The sequence below is a fragment of the Pseudophryne corroboree genome, chromosome 4, assembly GCF_028390025.1.
Source record: "Pseudophryne corroboree isolate aPseCor3 chromosome 4, aPseCor3.hap2, whole genome shotgun sequence".
Taxonomy (NCBI): Eukaryota; Metazoa; Chordata; class Amphibia; order Anura; family Myobatrachidae; genus Pseudophryne; species Pseudophryne corroboree.
Window position 1 is genome coordinate 937,833,239 of NC_086447.1, and position 14,293 is coordinate 937,847,531.

Here is a 14,293-nt window from a genome sequence, read left to right on the forward strand (position 1 = left end):
CCCGAAGGTGGTCTCAGGTTTTCACTTGAACCAACCTATTGTGGTGCCTGCGGCTACTGGGGACTTGGAGGATTCCAAGTTGCTGGACGTAGTCAGGGCCCTGAAAATTTTATTTTTCCAGGACGGCTGGAGTCAGGAAAACTGACTCGCTGTTTATCCTGATGGCACCCAACAAGCTGGGTGCTCCTGCTTCTAAGCAGTCTATTGCGCGCTGGATTTGTAGCACTATTCAGCTGGCGCATTCTGCGGTAGGATTACCGCAGCCTAAATCAATAAAAGCCCATTCTACAAGGACGGTGGGCTCATCTTGGGCGGCTGCCCGAGGGGTCTCGGCTTTACAACTTTGCTGAGCAGCTACTTGGTCAGGGGCAAACACGTTTGCAAAATTCTACAAATTTGATACCCTGGCTGAGGAGGACCTGGAGTTCTCTCATTCGGTGCTGCAGAGTCATCCGCACTCTCCCGCCCGTTTGGGAGCTTTGGTATAATCCCCATGGTCCTTACGGAGTTCCCAGCATCCACTAGGACGTCAGAGAAAATAAGAATTTACTTACCGATAATTATATTTCTCGTAGTCCGTAGTGGATGCTGGGCGCCCATCCCAAGTGCGGATTGTCTGCAATACTTGTACATAGTTATTGTTAACTAATCGGGTTCTTGTTGTGAGCCGTCTATTCAGAGGCTCCTCTGTTATCATGCTGTTAACTGGGTTTCATATCACAAGTTGTACGGTGTGATTGGTGTGGCTGGTATGAGTCTTACCCGGGATTCAAAATCCTTCCTTATTGTGTACGCTCGTCCGGGCACAGTATCCTAACTGAGGCTTGGAGGAGGGTCATAGGGGGAGGAGCCAGTGCACACCAGATAGTCCTAAAGCTTTCTTTAGATGTGCCCAGTCTCCTGCGGAGCCGCTATTCCCCATGGTCCTTACGGAGTTCCCAGCATCCACTACGGACTACGAGAAATAGAATTATCGGTAAGTAAATTCTTATTATTTATTCATTTATTTACAGTTCCTTATATAGCGCAGCATATTCTGTTGCGCTTTACAGTTAGAGAAAACAGTGATAACACATAACTGGGTATGAAGTATAGCAAGGGAGTGCGTGAAGAAATGTGTATATCTAAATGTATATTGTGACAAACACAATACCTGTGTAAAAAAGAAAAAAGTTTTTTGTTAAAATGTAAATGTTTAATGCTCTTTAATAGAGTAATTTGATGCAGAATCCATGGGAAATAGCCGGAGGTGCGATGTCTGCCGGCGGCGGGGATCGCACTTTGGATGACAGCAGGAAAACTGCGCTCTCCCTAACGCTGCCGACCTCTGATGCTTGTTATCCTCTCCTGCCGGCTGGTTCCCTAAGGTGTCCGTGTGTTCACTGCCAGTCGGCGTGATGCAGTGATGTCACCGTTAGCGCTAGCCAAAGCGTTTTATTCTCTACTGCCCTTTCTCAAGGATCTCAGACAGACATAGAGGTAGGAGGGCCCTGCTCGCAAGCTTACACTCTGTAGGGAAATAGGCATAGATACACAAGGATAGGCACTATGTATAGCATAGCGGTCACCAGATAGCAAACACAGTCCTGATAGAAAGTAATCGGATAGGAAAGCTTACGACGGTTATGTGAGCGGTTCTGGAATGTGATAAGCTGCCTGAAGAGGTGAGTTTTCAGGGAACACTTGAAGGTTTGGAGACTAGAGGAGAGTCTTATTGTGCGTGGGAGGAGATTCCACAGAGTGGGTGCAGCCCGATGAAAGTCCTGCAATCATGAGTGGGAGCGAGTAATGAGTGTGGATGAGAGACGCAGATCTGGTGAAGAGCGAAGAGGTCGGGAGATATTATGAGATGAGAGAAGTGATGTACGTTGGTGTAGTTTGGTTAATGGCCTTGTGTGTGAGTAAAAGTATTTTATAATGAATACGGTAGAGTACAGGTAACCAATGGAGGGACTGACAGAGTGGATCTGCAGACGATGAACGTCTGGCAAGGAAGATTAGCCTCGCAGCTGCAGTCAGAATGGATTGTAGTGGTGAGAGCCTATGTTTGGGAAGACCAGTTAGGAGACTATTGCAATAATCAATGCGGGAGATGATGAGAGCATGGATTAGAGTGTTTGCAGCGTCTTGTGTAAGATATGGGCGTATTCTGGATATGTTTCTTAGATGTATGTTACATGACCTTGAGACACATTGAATGTGGGGAACAAAGGACAGATCAGAGTCAGGGATGACACCTAGGCAGCGAGCTTGTGGGGTAGGGGTGATTGCAGAGTTCTCAGCAGTGATAGAGATATCAGGTTGGTAACTACTATTGGCCGGTGGAAATATAATTAGCTCTCTCTTTGAAATATTAAGTTTGAGGTGGCGAGATGTCATCCAAGATGAAATGGCAGAAAGGCATTCAGTAAAATGGCCCAATACAGATGGTGACAAATCAGGGGAGGATAGATCTGACTATCATCCGCATACAGGTGATACTGAAATCCGAAGGAGCTGATTAGTTTTTCTCTTACGTCCTGCTGGGGACTCCGTAAGGACCATGGGGTATAGACAGGCTCCGCAGGAGACATGGGCACTCTAAAGATCTTTTATGGTTGTGAACTGGCTCCTCCCTCTATGCCCCTCCTCCAGACCTCAGTTAGATCCTGTGCCCAGAGGAGACTGGTTGCACACTAGGGGAGCTCTACTGAGTTTCTCTGAAAAGACTTTTGTTAGGTTTTTTATTTTCAGGGAGCACTGCTGGCAACAGGCTCCCTGCATCGTGGGACTGAGGGGAGAGAAGCAGACCCACTTTCCTGGACTGATGGGCTCTGCTTCTTATGCTACTGGACACCATTAGCTCCAGAGGGTCGGAACACAGGTGTCGTCCTTGCTGTTCGTCCCAGAGCCGCGCCGCCGTCCTCCTCACAGCGCCGGAAGATAGAAGACGGGTAAGTAAGGAAGCAAGAAGACTTCAAAGGCGGCCGAAGACCTCAGATCTTCATTAGGTACCGCGCAGCGCGCCATTGCTCCCACACACACACAAGGCACAGCAAGGGTGCAGGGCGCAGGGGGGCGCCCTGGGCAGCAATTATGGCCTCAGAATTAGACTGGCAGATATATAGATACTGCGGAGGCAGTATATATTAAAAACCCCGCCAGCATAAAGAAAAATAGCGGGACCGAGGCCCGCCGTCGAGGGAGTGGAGCTTGATCCTTCAGCACTAACCAGCGCCATTTTCTCCACAGCGTGCTGCAGAGAAGCTGCTCCCGGACTCTTCCCCTGCTGTACAAGTAACAGGGGGCAAAAACGAGGGGGGGGGGGGGCGGCACATTTATTTGGTGCTAATTTAGTTATAAAAGCGCTTTACAAGTCTGGGACTTTGTTTCAGAACGTAGGGGCGCTGGGTGTGTGCTGACATACTCTCTCTCTGTCTCTCCAAAGGGCCTTATTGTGGGTCTGTCCCCATATCCATATGTCCCAGTGTGTGTGGGGGTGTCAGTACGTGTGTGTCGACATGTCTGAAGCGGAAGGCTCGTCTAGGGAGGAAGCAGAGCAGATGGTGGTGTCTCCGTCGGCACAGCCGACACCTGATTGGGTGGACATGTGGAATGTTTTGAATGCTAATGTGACTTTATTACATGAGAGATTGGACAAAGCAGAGTCCAAAGAAGGGAGTCAATCCATGGCTTTTACTGTGTCGCAAGACCCTTCAGGGTCCCATAAACGTCCCTTTATACAGATAGCAGACACTGATACCGACACGGATTCCGACTCCAGTGTCGACTATGATGATGCAAGGTTACACCCAAGGGTGGCCAAGAGTATTCAATATATGATTATTGCAATAAAAGATGTTTTGCATATCACAGATGACCCCTCTTTCCCTGACGCGAGGGTATGCATGTTTAAGGAAAAGAAACCTGAGGTAACGTTTCCCCCATCTCATGAGCAAAACGCTTTATTTGAAAAGGCTTGGGAAACTCCAGAAAAGAGACTGCAGGTTCCCAAGAGAATTATTATGGCGTATCCTTTCCCCTCAAAGGACAGGTTACGGTGGGAATCCTCGCCCATGGTGGACAAGGACTTAACGTGCTTGTCGAAGAAGGTGGCCCTACCGTCTCCAGACACGGCGACCCTAAAGGATCCTGCGGATCGCAGGCAGGAAACTACCTTAAAATCAATTTATGCGACTACGGGAGTCCTGCTCAGACCTGCAGTAGCGTCGGCATGGGTGGGTAGCGCAATTGCAGCTTGGGTAGATAACTTGTCATCTGACATGGACACCCTAGATAAAGATAGTATTTTGTTGACCTTAGGTCACATCAAGGACGCAGCGTTATATATGAGAGAGGCTGCGAGAGATATTGGGCTTTTGGGTTCAAGAGCCAATGCCATGGCAGTTTCTGTTAGAAGGTCCCAATGGACTGGTGATGCTGACTCAAAGAGACATATGGAGGCTTTGCCTTACAAGGGTGAAGTTTTATTTGGGGAGGGCCTCGCGGACCTGGTTTCCACAGCTACCGCGGGTAAGTCTTCTTTTTTGCCTTACGTTCCCCCACAGCAAAAGAAAACACCTCAATATCAGATGCAGTCCTTTCGGTCTCATAAGTTCAGAAGGGGGTGTGGCTCGTCTTTCCTCACCAGAGGTAGAGGTAGAGGGAAAAGAACACCAGCTACGGCTAGTTCCCAGGAGCAAAAGTTCTCCCCGGCCTCTACCAAATCCACCGCATGACGCTGGGGCCACGCTGCGGGAGTCCGCACCGGTAGGGGCACGTCTTCAACTCTTCAGCCAGGTCTGGGTTCAGTCGGATTTGGATCCTTGGGTAGTCGGAATTGTATCCCAAGGCTACAAACTGGAGTTCGAAGATGTGCCTCCGCACCGATTTTTCAAATCGGCCTTCCCAGCTTCTCCCCCAGAGAGGGCAATAGTTTCAGCTGCCATACAAAAGCTGTGTCAACAGCAAGTGATTATCAAGGTTCCCCTAGTGCAACAGGGGAAGGGGTTTTATTCAACCCTATTTGTGGTCCCAAAGCCGGATGGCTCGGTCAGACCAATTCTGAATCTAAAATCCATAAACCTATATTTGAAGAGGTTCAAATTCAAGATGGAATCTCTCCGGGCAGTGATCTCCAGCCTGGAAAGGGGGGATTTTATGGTGTCACTAGACATAAAGGATGCATACCTTCATGTCCCCATATATCCTCCGTACCTGAGATTCGCTGTACAGGATTGCCATTACCAGTTTCAGACGTTGCCGTTTGGGCTTTCCACAGCCCACGAGAATTTTCACCAAGGTAATGGCGGAAATGATGGTTCTCCTGCGCAAGCAGGGGGTCACAATTATCCCATACTTGGACGATCTCCTGATTAAAAGCAAGATCAAGAGAACAGTTACTAAAAAGCGTGTCTCTCTCCCTGAGAGTGCTACAACAACACGGCTGGATTCTAAATCTACCAAAGTCGCAGTTGGTTCCGACAACTCAGCTGTCGTTTTTGGGCATGATTCTGGACACGGAAAACAGAGGGTTTTTCTCCCACTGGAAAAAGCCCAGGAACTCCAGAACATGGTCAGGGACCTGCTGAAACCAAAAAGAGTGTCAGTTCATCAATGCACTCGAGTATTGGGAAAGATGGTGGCGGCCTACGAGGCCATTCCGTTCGGCAGGTTCCATGCAAAGAGTGCTCACCTTCTAGAGGGTCGCAGGTTCGGCATTCAAGATTGGGTTCTTGTGACCATGGATGCGAGCCTCCGAGGATGGGGAGCAGTCACACAAGGAAAACATATTCAGGGAATATGGTCAAGCCAGGAGGCTTGTCTACACATAAACATACTGGAATTGAGGGCCATATACAACGGCCTACAACAGGCGGAGAATCTTCTTCGCAACCTACCCGTTCTGATCCAGTCAGACAACGTCACAGCCGTGGCGCATGTAAACCGCCAGGGCGGGACAAGGAGCAGAGCAGCAATGGCAGAAGCCACCAGGATTCTTCGCTGGGCGGAAAATCATGTAAGCGCTCTGTCAGCGGTCTTCATTCCGGGAGTAGACAACTGGGAAGCAAACTTCCTCAGCAGGCACGATCTCCATCCAGGGGAGTGGGGACTTCATCAAGAAGTCTTTGCAGAGGTAACAAGTTGTTGGGGACCCCCTCAAATAGACATGATGGCGTCATGTCTCAACAGAAAGCTTTGGACGTATTGTTCCAGGTCGAGGGACCCTCAGGCAGTAGCGGTGGACGCCCTAGTGACACCGTGGGTGTTTCAGTCAGTCTATGTGTTCCCTCCACTTCCACTCATCTCAAAAATATTGAGAATCATAAGACGAACAAGAGTGCAGACAATACTCATTGTTCCAGATTGGCCTCGAAGGGCCTGGTATTCAGATCCTCAGGAAATGCTCACAGAAGATCCGTGGCCTCTTCCTCCCAGGGAGGAACTGTTACAACAGGGGCCCTGTGTGTTCCAAGACTTACAGCGGTTACGTTTGACGGCATGGCGGTTGAACACCAAATCCTAGCTAGGAAAGGTATTCCGGGGGAAGTCATCCCTACTCTAATTAAAGCTTGGAAGGAGGTAACGGCGAAGCACTATCACCGTATCTGGAGGAAATATGTGTCTTGGTGTGAAGCCAAGAAAGCTCCTACGGAAGATTTTCAGCTGGGTCGTTTTCTCCATTTTCTACAGACAGGAGTGGATATGGGCCTAAAGTTAGGCTCCATTAAGGTGCAGATCTATATACTTTCAGAAGGAATTGGCTTCTCTCCCAGAAGTCCAGACTTTTGTAAAGGGAGTGTTGCACATCCAACCTCCTTTTGTGCCCCCAGTGGCACCGTGGGACCTTAACGTGGTGTTACAGTTCCTTAAATCACACTGGTTTGACCCTCTTCAAACGGTTGAATTGAAGTTTCTCACTTGGAAAGTGGTCATGTTGTTGGCCTTGGCATCTGCAAGGCGGGTGTCCGAATTGGCGGCTTTGTCTCACAAGAGCCCCTATCTGATTTTCCATGTGGACCGTGCAGAGTTGAGAACTCGTCCTCAATTTCTGCCTAAGGTGGTTTCGTTGTTTCATATGAACCAACCTATTGTGGTGCCTGTGGCTACGGGTGCCTTGGAGGATTCCAAGTCCCTTGATGTAGTCAGGGCCTTAAAAAATTATATAGCAAGAACGGCTCGGGTTCGGAAAACAGAGGCACTGTTTGTCCTGTATGCAGCCAACAAGGTTGGCGCTCCTGCTTCTAAACAGACTATTGCACGCTGGATCTGTAATACGATTCAGCAGGCTCATTCTACGGCTGGATTGCCGTTACCAAATTCGGTAAAGGCCCATTCCAAGAGGAAGGTGGGCTCTTCTTGGGCGGCTGCCCGGGGCGTCTCGGCATTACAGCTTTGCCGAGCAGCTACTTGGTCGGGTTCAAACACTTTTGCAAAATTCTACAAGTTTGATACCCTGGCTGATGAGGACCTCATGTTTGCTCAATCGGTGCTGCAGAGTCATCCGCACTCTCCCGCCCGGTCTGGAGCTTTGGTATAAATCCCATGGTCCTTACGGAGTCCCCAGCATCCTCTAGGACGTAAGAGAAAATAAGATTTTAAACCTACCGGTAAATCTTTTTCTCCTAGTCCGTAGAGGATGCTGGGCGCCCGTCCCAGTGCGGACATATTCTGCAAGACTTGTATATAGTTGTTGCTTACATAAGGGTTATGTTACAGTTGAGATCAGTCTCTGGCTGATGCTGTTTTGTTCATGCTGTTAACTGGTTTAGTATATACCATGTTGTACGGTGTGTATGGTGTGGGCTGGTATGTATCTCGCCCTTAGATTAATAAAAATCCTTTCCTCATACTGTCTGTCTCCTCTGGGCACAGTTCTATAACTGAGGTCTGGAGGAGGGGCATAGAGGGAGGAGCCAGTTCACACCCATCTAAAGTCTTAGAGTGCCCATGTCTCCTGCGGAGCCCGTCTATACCCCATGGTCCTTACGGAGTCCCCAGCATCCTCAAGGTACTAGGAGAAAAAGATTTTAGGGTAGGTTTAAAATCTTATTGTTAGTATACCTCCAAACCATCTTGATTGTGGTGAGACAGTCCATAGCCATGAGGCCATACCCCCTTTTTGGGGAGCGCACCTACTACACACATAAGTGTGTGTGTGTGTGTGTGTGTGTGTGTGTGTGTGTGTGTGTGTGTGTTATTATGATTGAAGTTTTATTCTCTTGCCCAGAGTATAATCTGGTAAACTGTAATTTATAACTTCTTTTTAGATTCAGAAGAGATGGCGGGGTCACTATGTCCGGAAATATGTCCACAATTACTACGCATTGAAGAAGTATTTGGAGAGTTTGACCATCAAGAATAACTTAGTAAGGTAAGAGTGCAGATCCCAACATGTACTAAGGGCCACGTAAGCCTCAGTGTCTACACCGCCATAGCAGCTTGCTCTGGGTGTGTAAGCACATCCGTGCATATGCGGCGACCAAGACGCACCCTGTCAGTGTCTACAGACGCTGCAACACTTTACACGCCACCATCGTTCGCACCATTGACACTGTAAAAAAACTTCCTAGAAAACAGCCACTGACACTGTAAAGTAGCATTCTGTATGCAGCACATGCGCTCATGACTAGAAGGGCAGACTGCAGTAAGCATGAAGGAGAATACATCTGTGTGTGTGTGTGTGTGTGTGTGTGTGTATATATATATATATATATATATTTTATTTTTTATTTATCATTCCACTAAGTGTAACAAATGCCCCGTTTTCCATACACGTATGATTTTGTCTCTTACTCCTCCCAACTTATCACCCCCACACTTATATATTTAATGAATTTCTCTCTCCATATCTTTACCCACTTTCCTCTGCTGTCTGGGGTGGATGGGTTGGTCTGGCTCAGTCGTCCCGGCATTCCTACTTGTCAGGCAGCTGAATTCCTGCCTCCTGCTACTCGTCCTTTTCTGCAGGAATGAGACGTTCTGACATTTCATCCCCCAGTGTCAGTAGCACGTCACCATTGTCACTGCTGGAGGAGGGCAGCCAAGAGGGAGCAGCCAGCCACTCGTGTATTCATAGCGGTAGGTTGCCAGGACCTGTAGGTTATCAGATGGTAAGGGCAGCTGGGCTGGGGCATTCTCCCTGTTGCCCTGCTTTTGAGCATGCACAGAAGTTCCAAACGGGCTTCTTTGTGCCTTTCCGATCTCAACCAATAGAAATCTGCTTTGTGCCTGTCCGCTCTCAGCCAATAGGAGGCTGCTTTATGCTTGTCCGATCTCAACCAATAGAAAGTTGCTTTGTGCCTGACTGATTTAAGCCAATAGAAGGCTGCTTTGCGCCTGTCCGCTCTCAGCCAATAGAAGGCTGCTTTGCGCCTGTCCACTCCCAGCCAATAGAAGGCTGCTTTGCGCCTGTCCACTCCCAGCCAATAGAAGGCTGCTTGAGCCTGTCTGCTCCCTGCCAATAGAAGGCTGCATTGGGCCTGTCCTCTCTCTCAGCCAATAGAAGGCTGCTTTGCACCTGTCTGCTCTCATCCAATAGAAGGCTGCTTTGCACCTGTCTGCTCTCATCCAATAGAAGGCTGCTTTGCGCCTGTCTGCTCTCAGCCAATAGAAGCCTGCTTCAGCCTGTCCGCTCTCAGTCAGTAGAAGGCTGCATTGCACCTGTCCTCTCTCTCAGCCAATAGAAGGCTGCTTTGCGCCTGTCTGCTCTCATCCAATAGAAGGCTGCTTTGCGCCTGTCTGCTCTCAGCCAATAGAAGTCTGCATTGCACCTGTCTTCTCAGCCAATAAAAGGCAGCTTTGCGCCTGTACACTCTCAGCCAATAGAAAGTTGCTTTGCGCCTGTCCCCTCTCTCAGCCAATAGAAAGCTGCATTGCTCCTGTCCCCTCTCTCAGCCAATAGAAGGCTGCATTGCACCTGTCCTCTCTCTCAGCCAATAGAAGGCTGCATTGCACCTGTCCTCTCTCTCAGCCAATAGAAGGCTGCATTGCACCTGTCCTCTCTCTCAGCCAGTAGAAAGCTGCATTGCACCTGTCCCCTCTCTCAGCCAATAGAAGGCTGCATTACACCTGTCCTCTCTCTCAGCCATTAGAAGGCTGCATTACACCTGTCCCCTCTCTCAGCCAATAGAAGGCTGCATTACACCTGTCCTCTCTCTCAGCCATTAGAAGGCTGCATTACACCTGTCCTCTCTCTCTCAGCCAATAGAAGGCTGCATTGAAACATAGAAACATAGAATTTGATGGCAGATAAGAACCACTTGGCCCATCTAGTCTGCCCCTTTTTTCAATCCTTTAGGCAATCTCAACTCTTTTTGAACCTTAATTCTTTGTAAGGATATTCATATGCCTATGCAAAGCATGTTTAAATTGCTCTACAGTCTTAGCCTCTACCACCTCTGATGGGAGGCTATTCCACTTATCCACTACCCTTTCTGTGAAGTGATTTTTCCTTAAATTTCCCCTGAATCTCCCCCCCTCCAGTCTCAGTGCATGTCCTCGAGTTCTAATACTTCTCTTCCTTTGAAGAATGTTTCCCTCCTGGACTTTGTTAAGACTCTTGATATATTTGAAAGTTTCTATCATGTCCCCCCTTTCCCTTCTCTCCTCCAAACTATACATGTTAAGATCTTTTAGCCTTTCCTGGTAAGTTTTGTGATGTAGGCCATGCACCATTTTAGTTGCCCTTCTTTGTACGCTCTCTAATGTATTTATATCCTTCTGGAGATATGGGTGGTCATTCCGAGTTGTTCGCTCGCAAGCTGCTTTTAGCAGCTTTGCACACGCTAAGCCGCCGCCTACTGGGAGTGTATCTTAGCTTAGCAAAATTGCGAATAGAATTTTCTTTGCAGTTTCTGAGTAGCTCGAGACTTACTCTTCCACTGCGATCAGTTTAGTCAGTTTAGTTCCTGGTTTGACGTCACAAACACACCCAGCGTTCGCCCAGACACTCCTCCGTTTCTCCAGCCACTCCCGCGTTTTTCCCAGAAACGGTAGCGTTTTTTCACACACACCCATAAAACGACCAGTTTTCGCCCAGAAACACCCACTTCCTGTCAATCACATTACGATCACCAGAACGAAGAAAAAACCTCGTAATGCCGTGAGTAAAATACCTAACTGCATAACAAATTTACTTGGCGCAGTCGCACTGCGGACATTGCGCATGCGCATTAGCGACTAATCGCTCCGTTGCAAAAAAAAATAACGAGCGATCAACTCGGAATGACCACCATGGTCTCCAGAACTGGACACAGTATTCCAGATGGGGCCGCACCAATGACCTATACAGTGGCATTACCACTTCTTTTTTCCTGCTACTGATTCCTCTCCCTATGCAACCAAGCATCTGACTTGCCTTTCTCATTGCTTTGTTGCCTTGCTTTCCTGCCTTCAAGTCATTTGAAATAGTGACTCCTAAATCCCTTTCCTCCTCAGTAGTTTCCATTACAGTACCCTTGATACTATTTCTCTGACGTCCACTCCTAAGTGGATGCTGGGACTCCGTAAGGACCATGGGGAATAGCGGCTCCGCAGGAGACTGGGCACAACTAAAGAAAGCTTTAGGACTACCTGGTGTGCACTGGCTCCTCCCACTATGACCCTCCTCCAGACCTCAGTTAGAATCTTGTGCCCGGCTGAGCTGGATGCACACTAGGGGCTCTCCTGAGCTCCTAGAAAGAAAGTATATTTAGGTTTTTTATTTTACAGTGAGATCTGCTGGCAACAGACTCACTGCAGCGAGGGACTAAGGGGAGAAGAAGCGAACCTACCTAACTGGTGGTAGTTTGGGCTTCTTAGGCTACTGGACACCATTAGCTCCAGAGGGATCGACCGCAGGACCCGACCTTGGTGTTCGTTCCCGGAGCCGCGCCGCCGGCCCCCTTACAGAGCCAGAAGCAAGAAGTGTTCCGGAAAATCGGCGGCAGAAGACTTCTGTCTTCAACAAGGTAGCGCACAGCACTGCAGCTGTGCGCCATTGCTCCTCATGCACACCTCACACTCCGGTCACTGATGGGTGCAGGGCGCTGAGGGGGGGCGCCCTGAGGGCAATATAAGACACCTTGGCTGGCAAATCATCACAATATATAGTCCCAGGGCTATATATGTGATAAATTACCCCTGCCAGAATCCATGAAAAAAGCGGGAGAAAGGTCAGCCAAAAAAGGGGCGGGGCTATCTCCCTCAGCACACTGGCGCCATTTTTTCTTCACAGTGCAGCTGGAAGACAGCTCCCCAGGCTCTCCCCTGTAGTTTTCAGGCTCAAAGGGTTAAAAAGAGAGGGGGGGCACTAAATTTAGGTGCAATATGTGTATACAAGCAGCTATTGGGGGGAAAAAATCACTCAGTTATAGTGTTAATCCCTGCATTATATAGCGCTCTGGTGTGTGCTGGCATACTCTCTCTCTGTCTCCCCAAAGGACTTTGTGGGGTCCTGTCCTCAGTCAGAGCATTCCCTGTGTGTGTGCGGTGTGTCGGTACGGCTGTGTCGACATGTTGGATGAGGAAGGTTACGTGGAGGCGGAGCAGAGTCCGATAAATGGGATGTCGACCCCTGTGGGGCCGACACCAGAGTGGATGGATAGGTGGAAGGTATTAACCGACAATGTCAACTCCTTACATAAAAGGGTGGATGACGTAACAGCTGTGGGACAGCCGGCTTCTCAGCCCGTGCCTGCCCAGGCGTCTCAAAAGCCATCAGGGGCTCAAAAAAAACGCCCGTTACCGCAGATGGCAGACACAGATGTCGACACGGAGTCTGACTCCAGTGTCGACGAGGTTGAGACATATACACAATCCACTAGGAACATCCGTTGCATGATCTCGGCAATGAAAAATGTATTACACATTTCTGACATTAACCCAAGTACCACATAAAAGGGGTTTTATGTTTGGGGAGAAAAAGCAGCCAGTGTTTTGTTCCCCCATCAGATGAGTGAATGAAGTGTGTGAAGAAGCGTGGGTTCCCCCGATAAGAAACTGGTAATTTCTAAGAAGTTACTGCTGGTATACCCTTTCCTGCCAGAGGATAGGTCACGTTGGGAGATATCCCCTAGGGTGGATAAGGCGCTCACACGTTTGTCAAAAAAGGTGGCACTGCCGTCTGGGGATACGGCCACTTTGAAGGACCCTGCTGATAAAAAGCAGGAGGCTATCCTGAAGTCTGTATATACACACTCAGGTACTATACTGAGACCTGCATTTGCCTCAGCATAAATAGTGCTGCTGCAGCGTGGTCTGATACCCTGTCAGATAATATTAATACCCTAGACGGGGATAATATTTTGCTAACATAGAGCTTATTAAAGACGTCGTCTTATATATGAAGGATGCACAGAGGGATATTTGCCGGCTGGCATCCAGAATTAATGCAATGTCCATTCTGCCAGGAGGGTATTAGAGACCCGGCAGTGGACAGGTGATGCTGCCTTTAAAAGGCACATGGAGATTCTGCCTTATAAGGGTGAGGAATTGTTTGGGGATGGTCTCTGGGACCTCGTATCCACAGCAACAGCTGGGAAGAAAAAATTTTACCTCAGGTTTCCTCACAGCCTAAGAAAGCACCGTATTTTCAGGTACAGTCCTTTCGGCTTCAGAAAAGCAAGCGGGTCAAAGGCGCTTCCTTTCTGCACAGAGACAAGGGAAGAAGGAAAAAGCTGCACCAGACAGCCAGTTCCCAGGATCAAAAATCTTCCCCCGCTTCCATTGAGTCCACCGCATGACGCTGGGGCTCCACAGGTGGAGACAGGTGCGGTGGGGGTGCGTCTCGGGAACTTCAGGGACCAGTGGGCTTGCCCACAGGTGGATCCCTAGGTTCTGCAAGTAGTATCACAGGGATACAGGCTGGAGTTCGAGGCGACTCCCCCTCGCCGTTACCTCACATCAGCCTTGCCTGCTGCCCTCGGAGAAAGGGAGGTAGTACTGGCGGCAATTCACAAGCTGTACTTCCAGCAGGTGAAATCAAGGTACCCCTCCTTCAACAAGGCCGGGGTTACTATTCCAGAATGTTGTGGTACCGAAACCAGACGGTTCGGTGAGACCCATTCTAAAATTGAAATCCTTGAACACTTATATACGAAGGTTCAAGTTCAAAATGGAATCGCTCAGGGCGATTATTGCAAGCCTGGAGAATTTCATGGTATCACTGGACATCAAGGATGCTTACCTGCATGTCCCTATTTACCCTCTTCACCAGGAGTACCTCAAAATTGTGGTACAGGATTGTCATTACCAATTCCAGATGTTGCCGTTGGTCTGTCCCCGGCACCGAGGGTATTTACCAAGGTAATGGCCGAAATAATTATCCCATACT

The 14,293-nt window shown here is 48.8% G+C and overlaps 1 protein-coding gene across 2 annotated transcripts in view; it reads left to right on the forward strand.

The window, feature by feature from the left end:
• Positions 1-14,293, forward strand: part of SPATA17 (spermatogenesis associated 17) — a 394,114-nt gene that overhangs the window by 160,890 nt on the left and 218,931 nt on the right. For both annotated transcript variants that reach the window (XM_063919118.1, XM_063919117.1), the window contains one exon: positions 8,250-8,353. In XM_063919118.1, the coding sequence (XP_063775188.1) occupies positions 8,250-8,353 (104 nt within the window). The remainder of the gene's footprint in view (positions 1-8,249; positions 8,354-14,293) is intronic.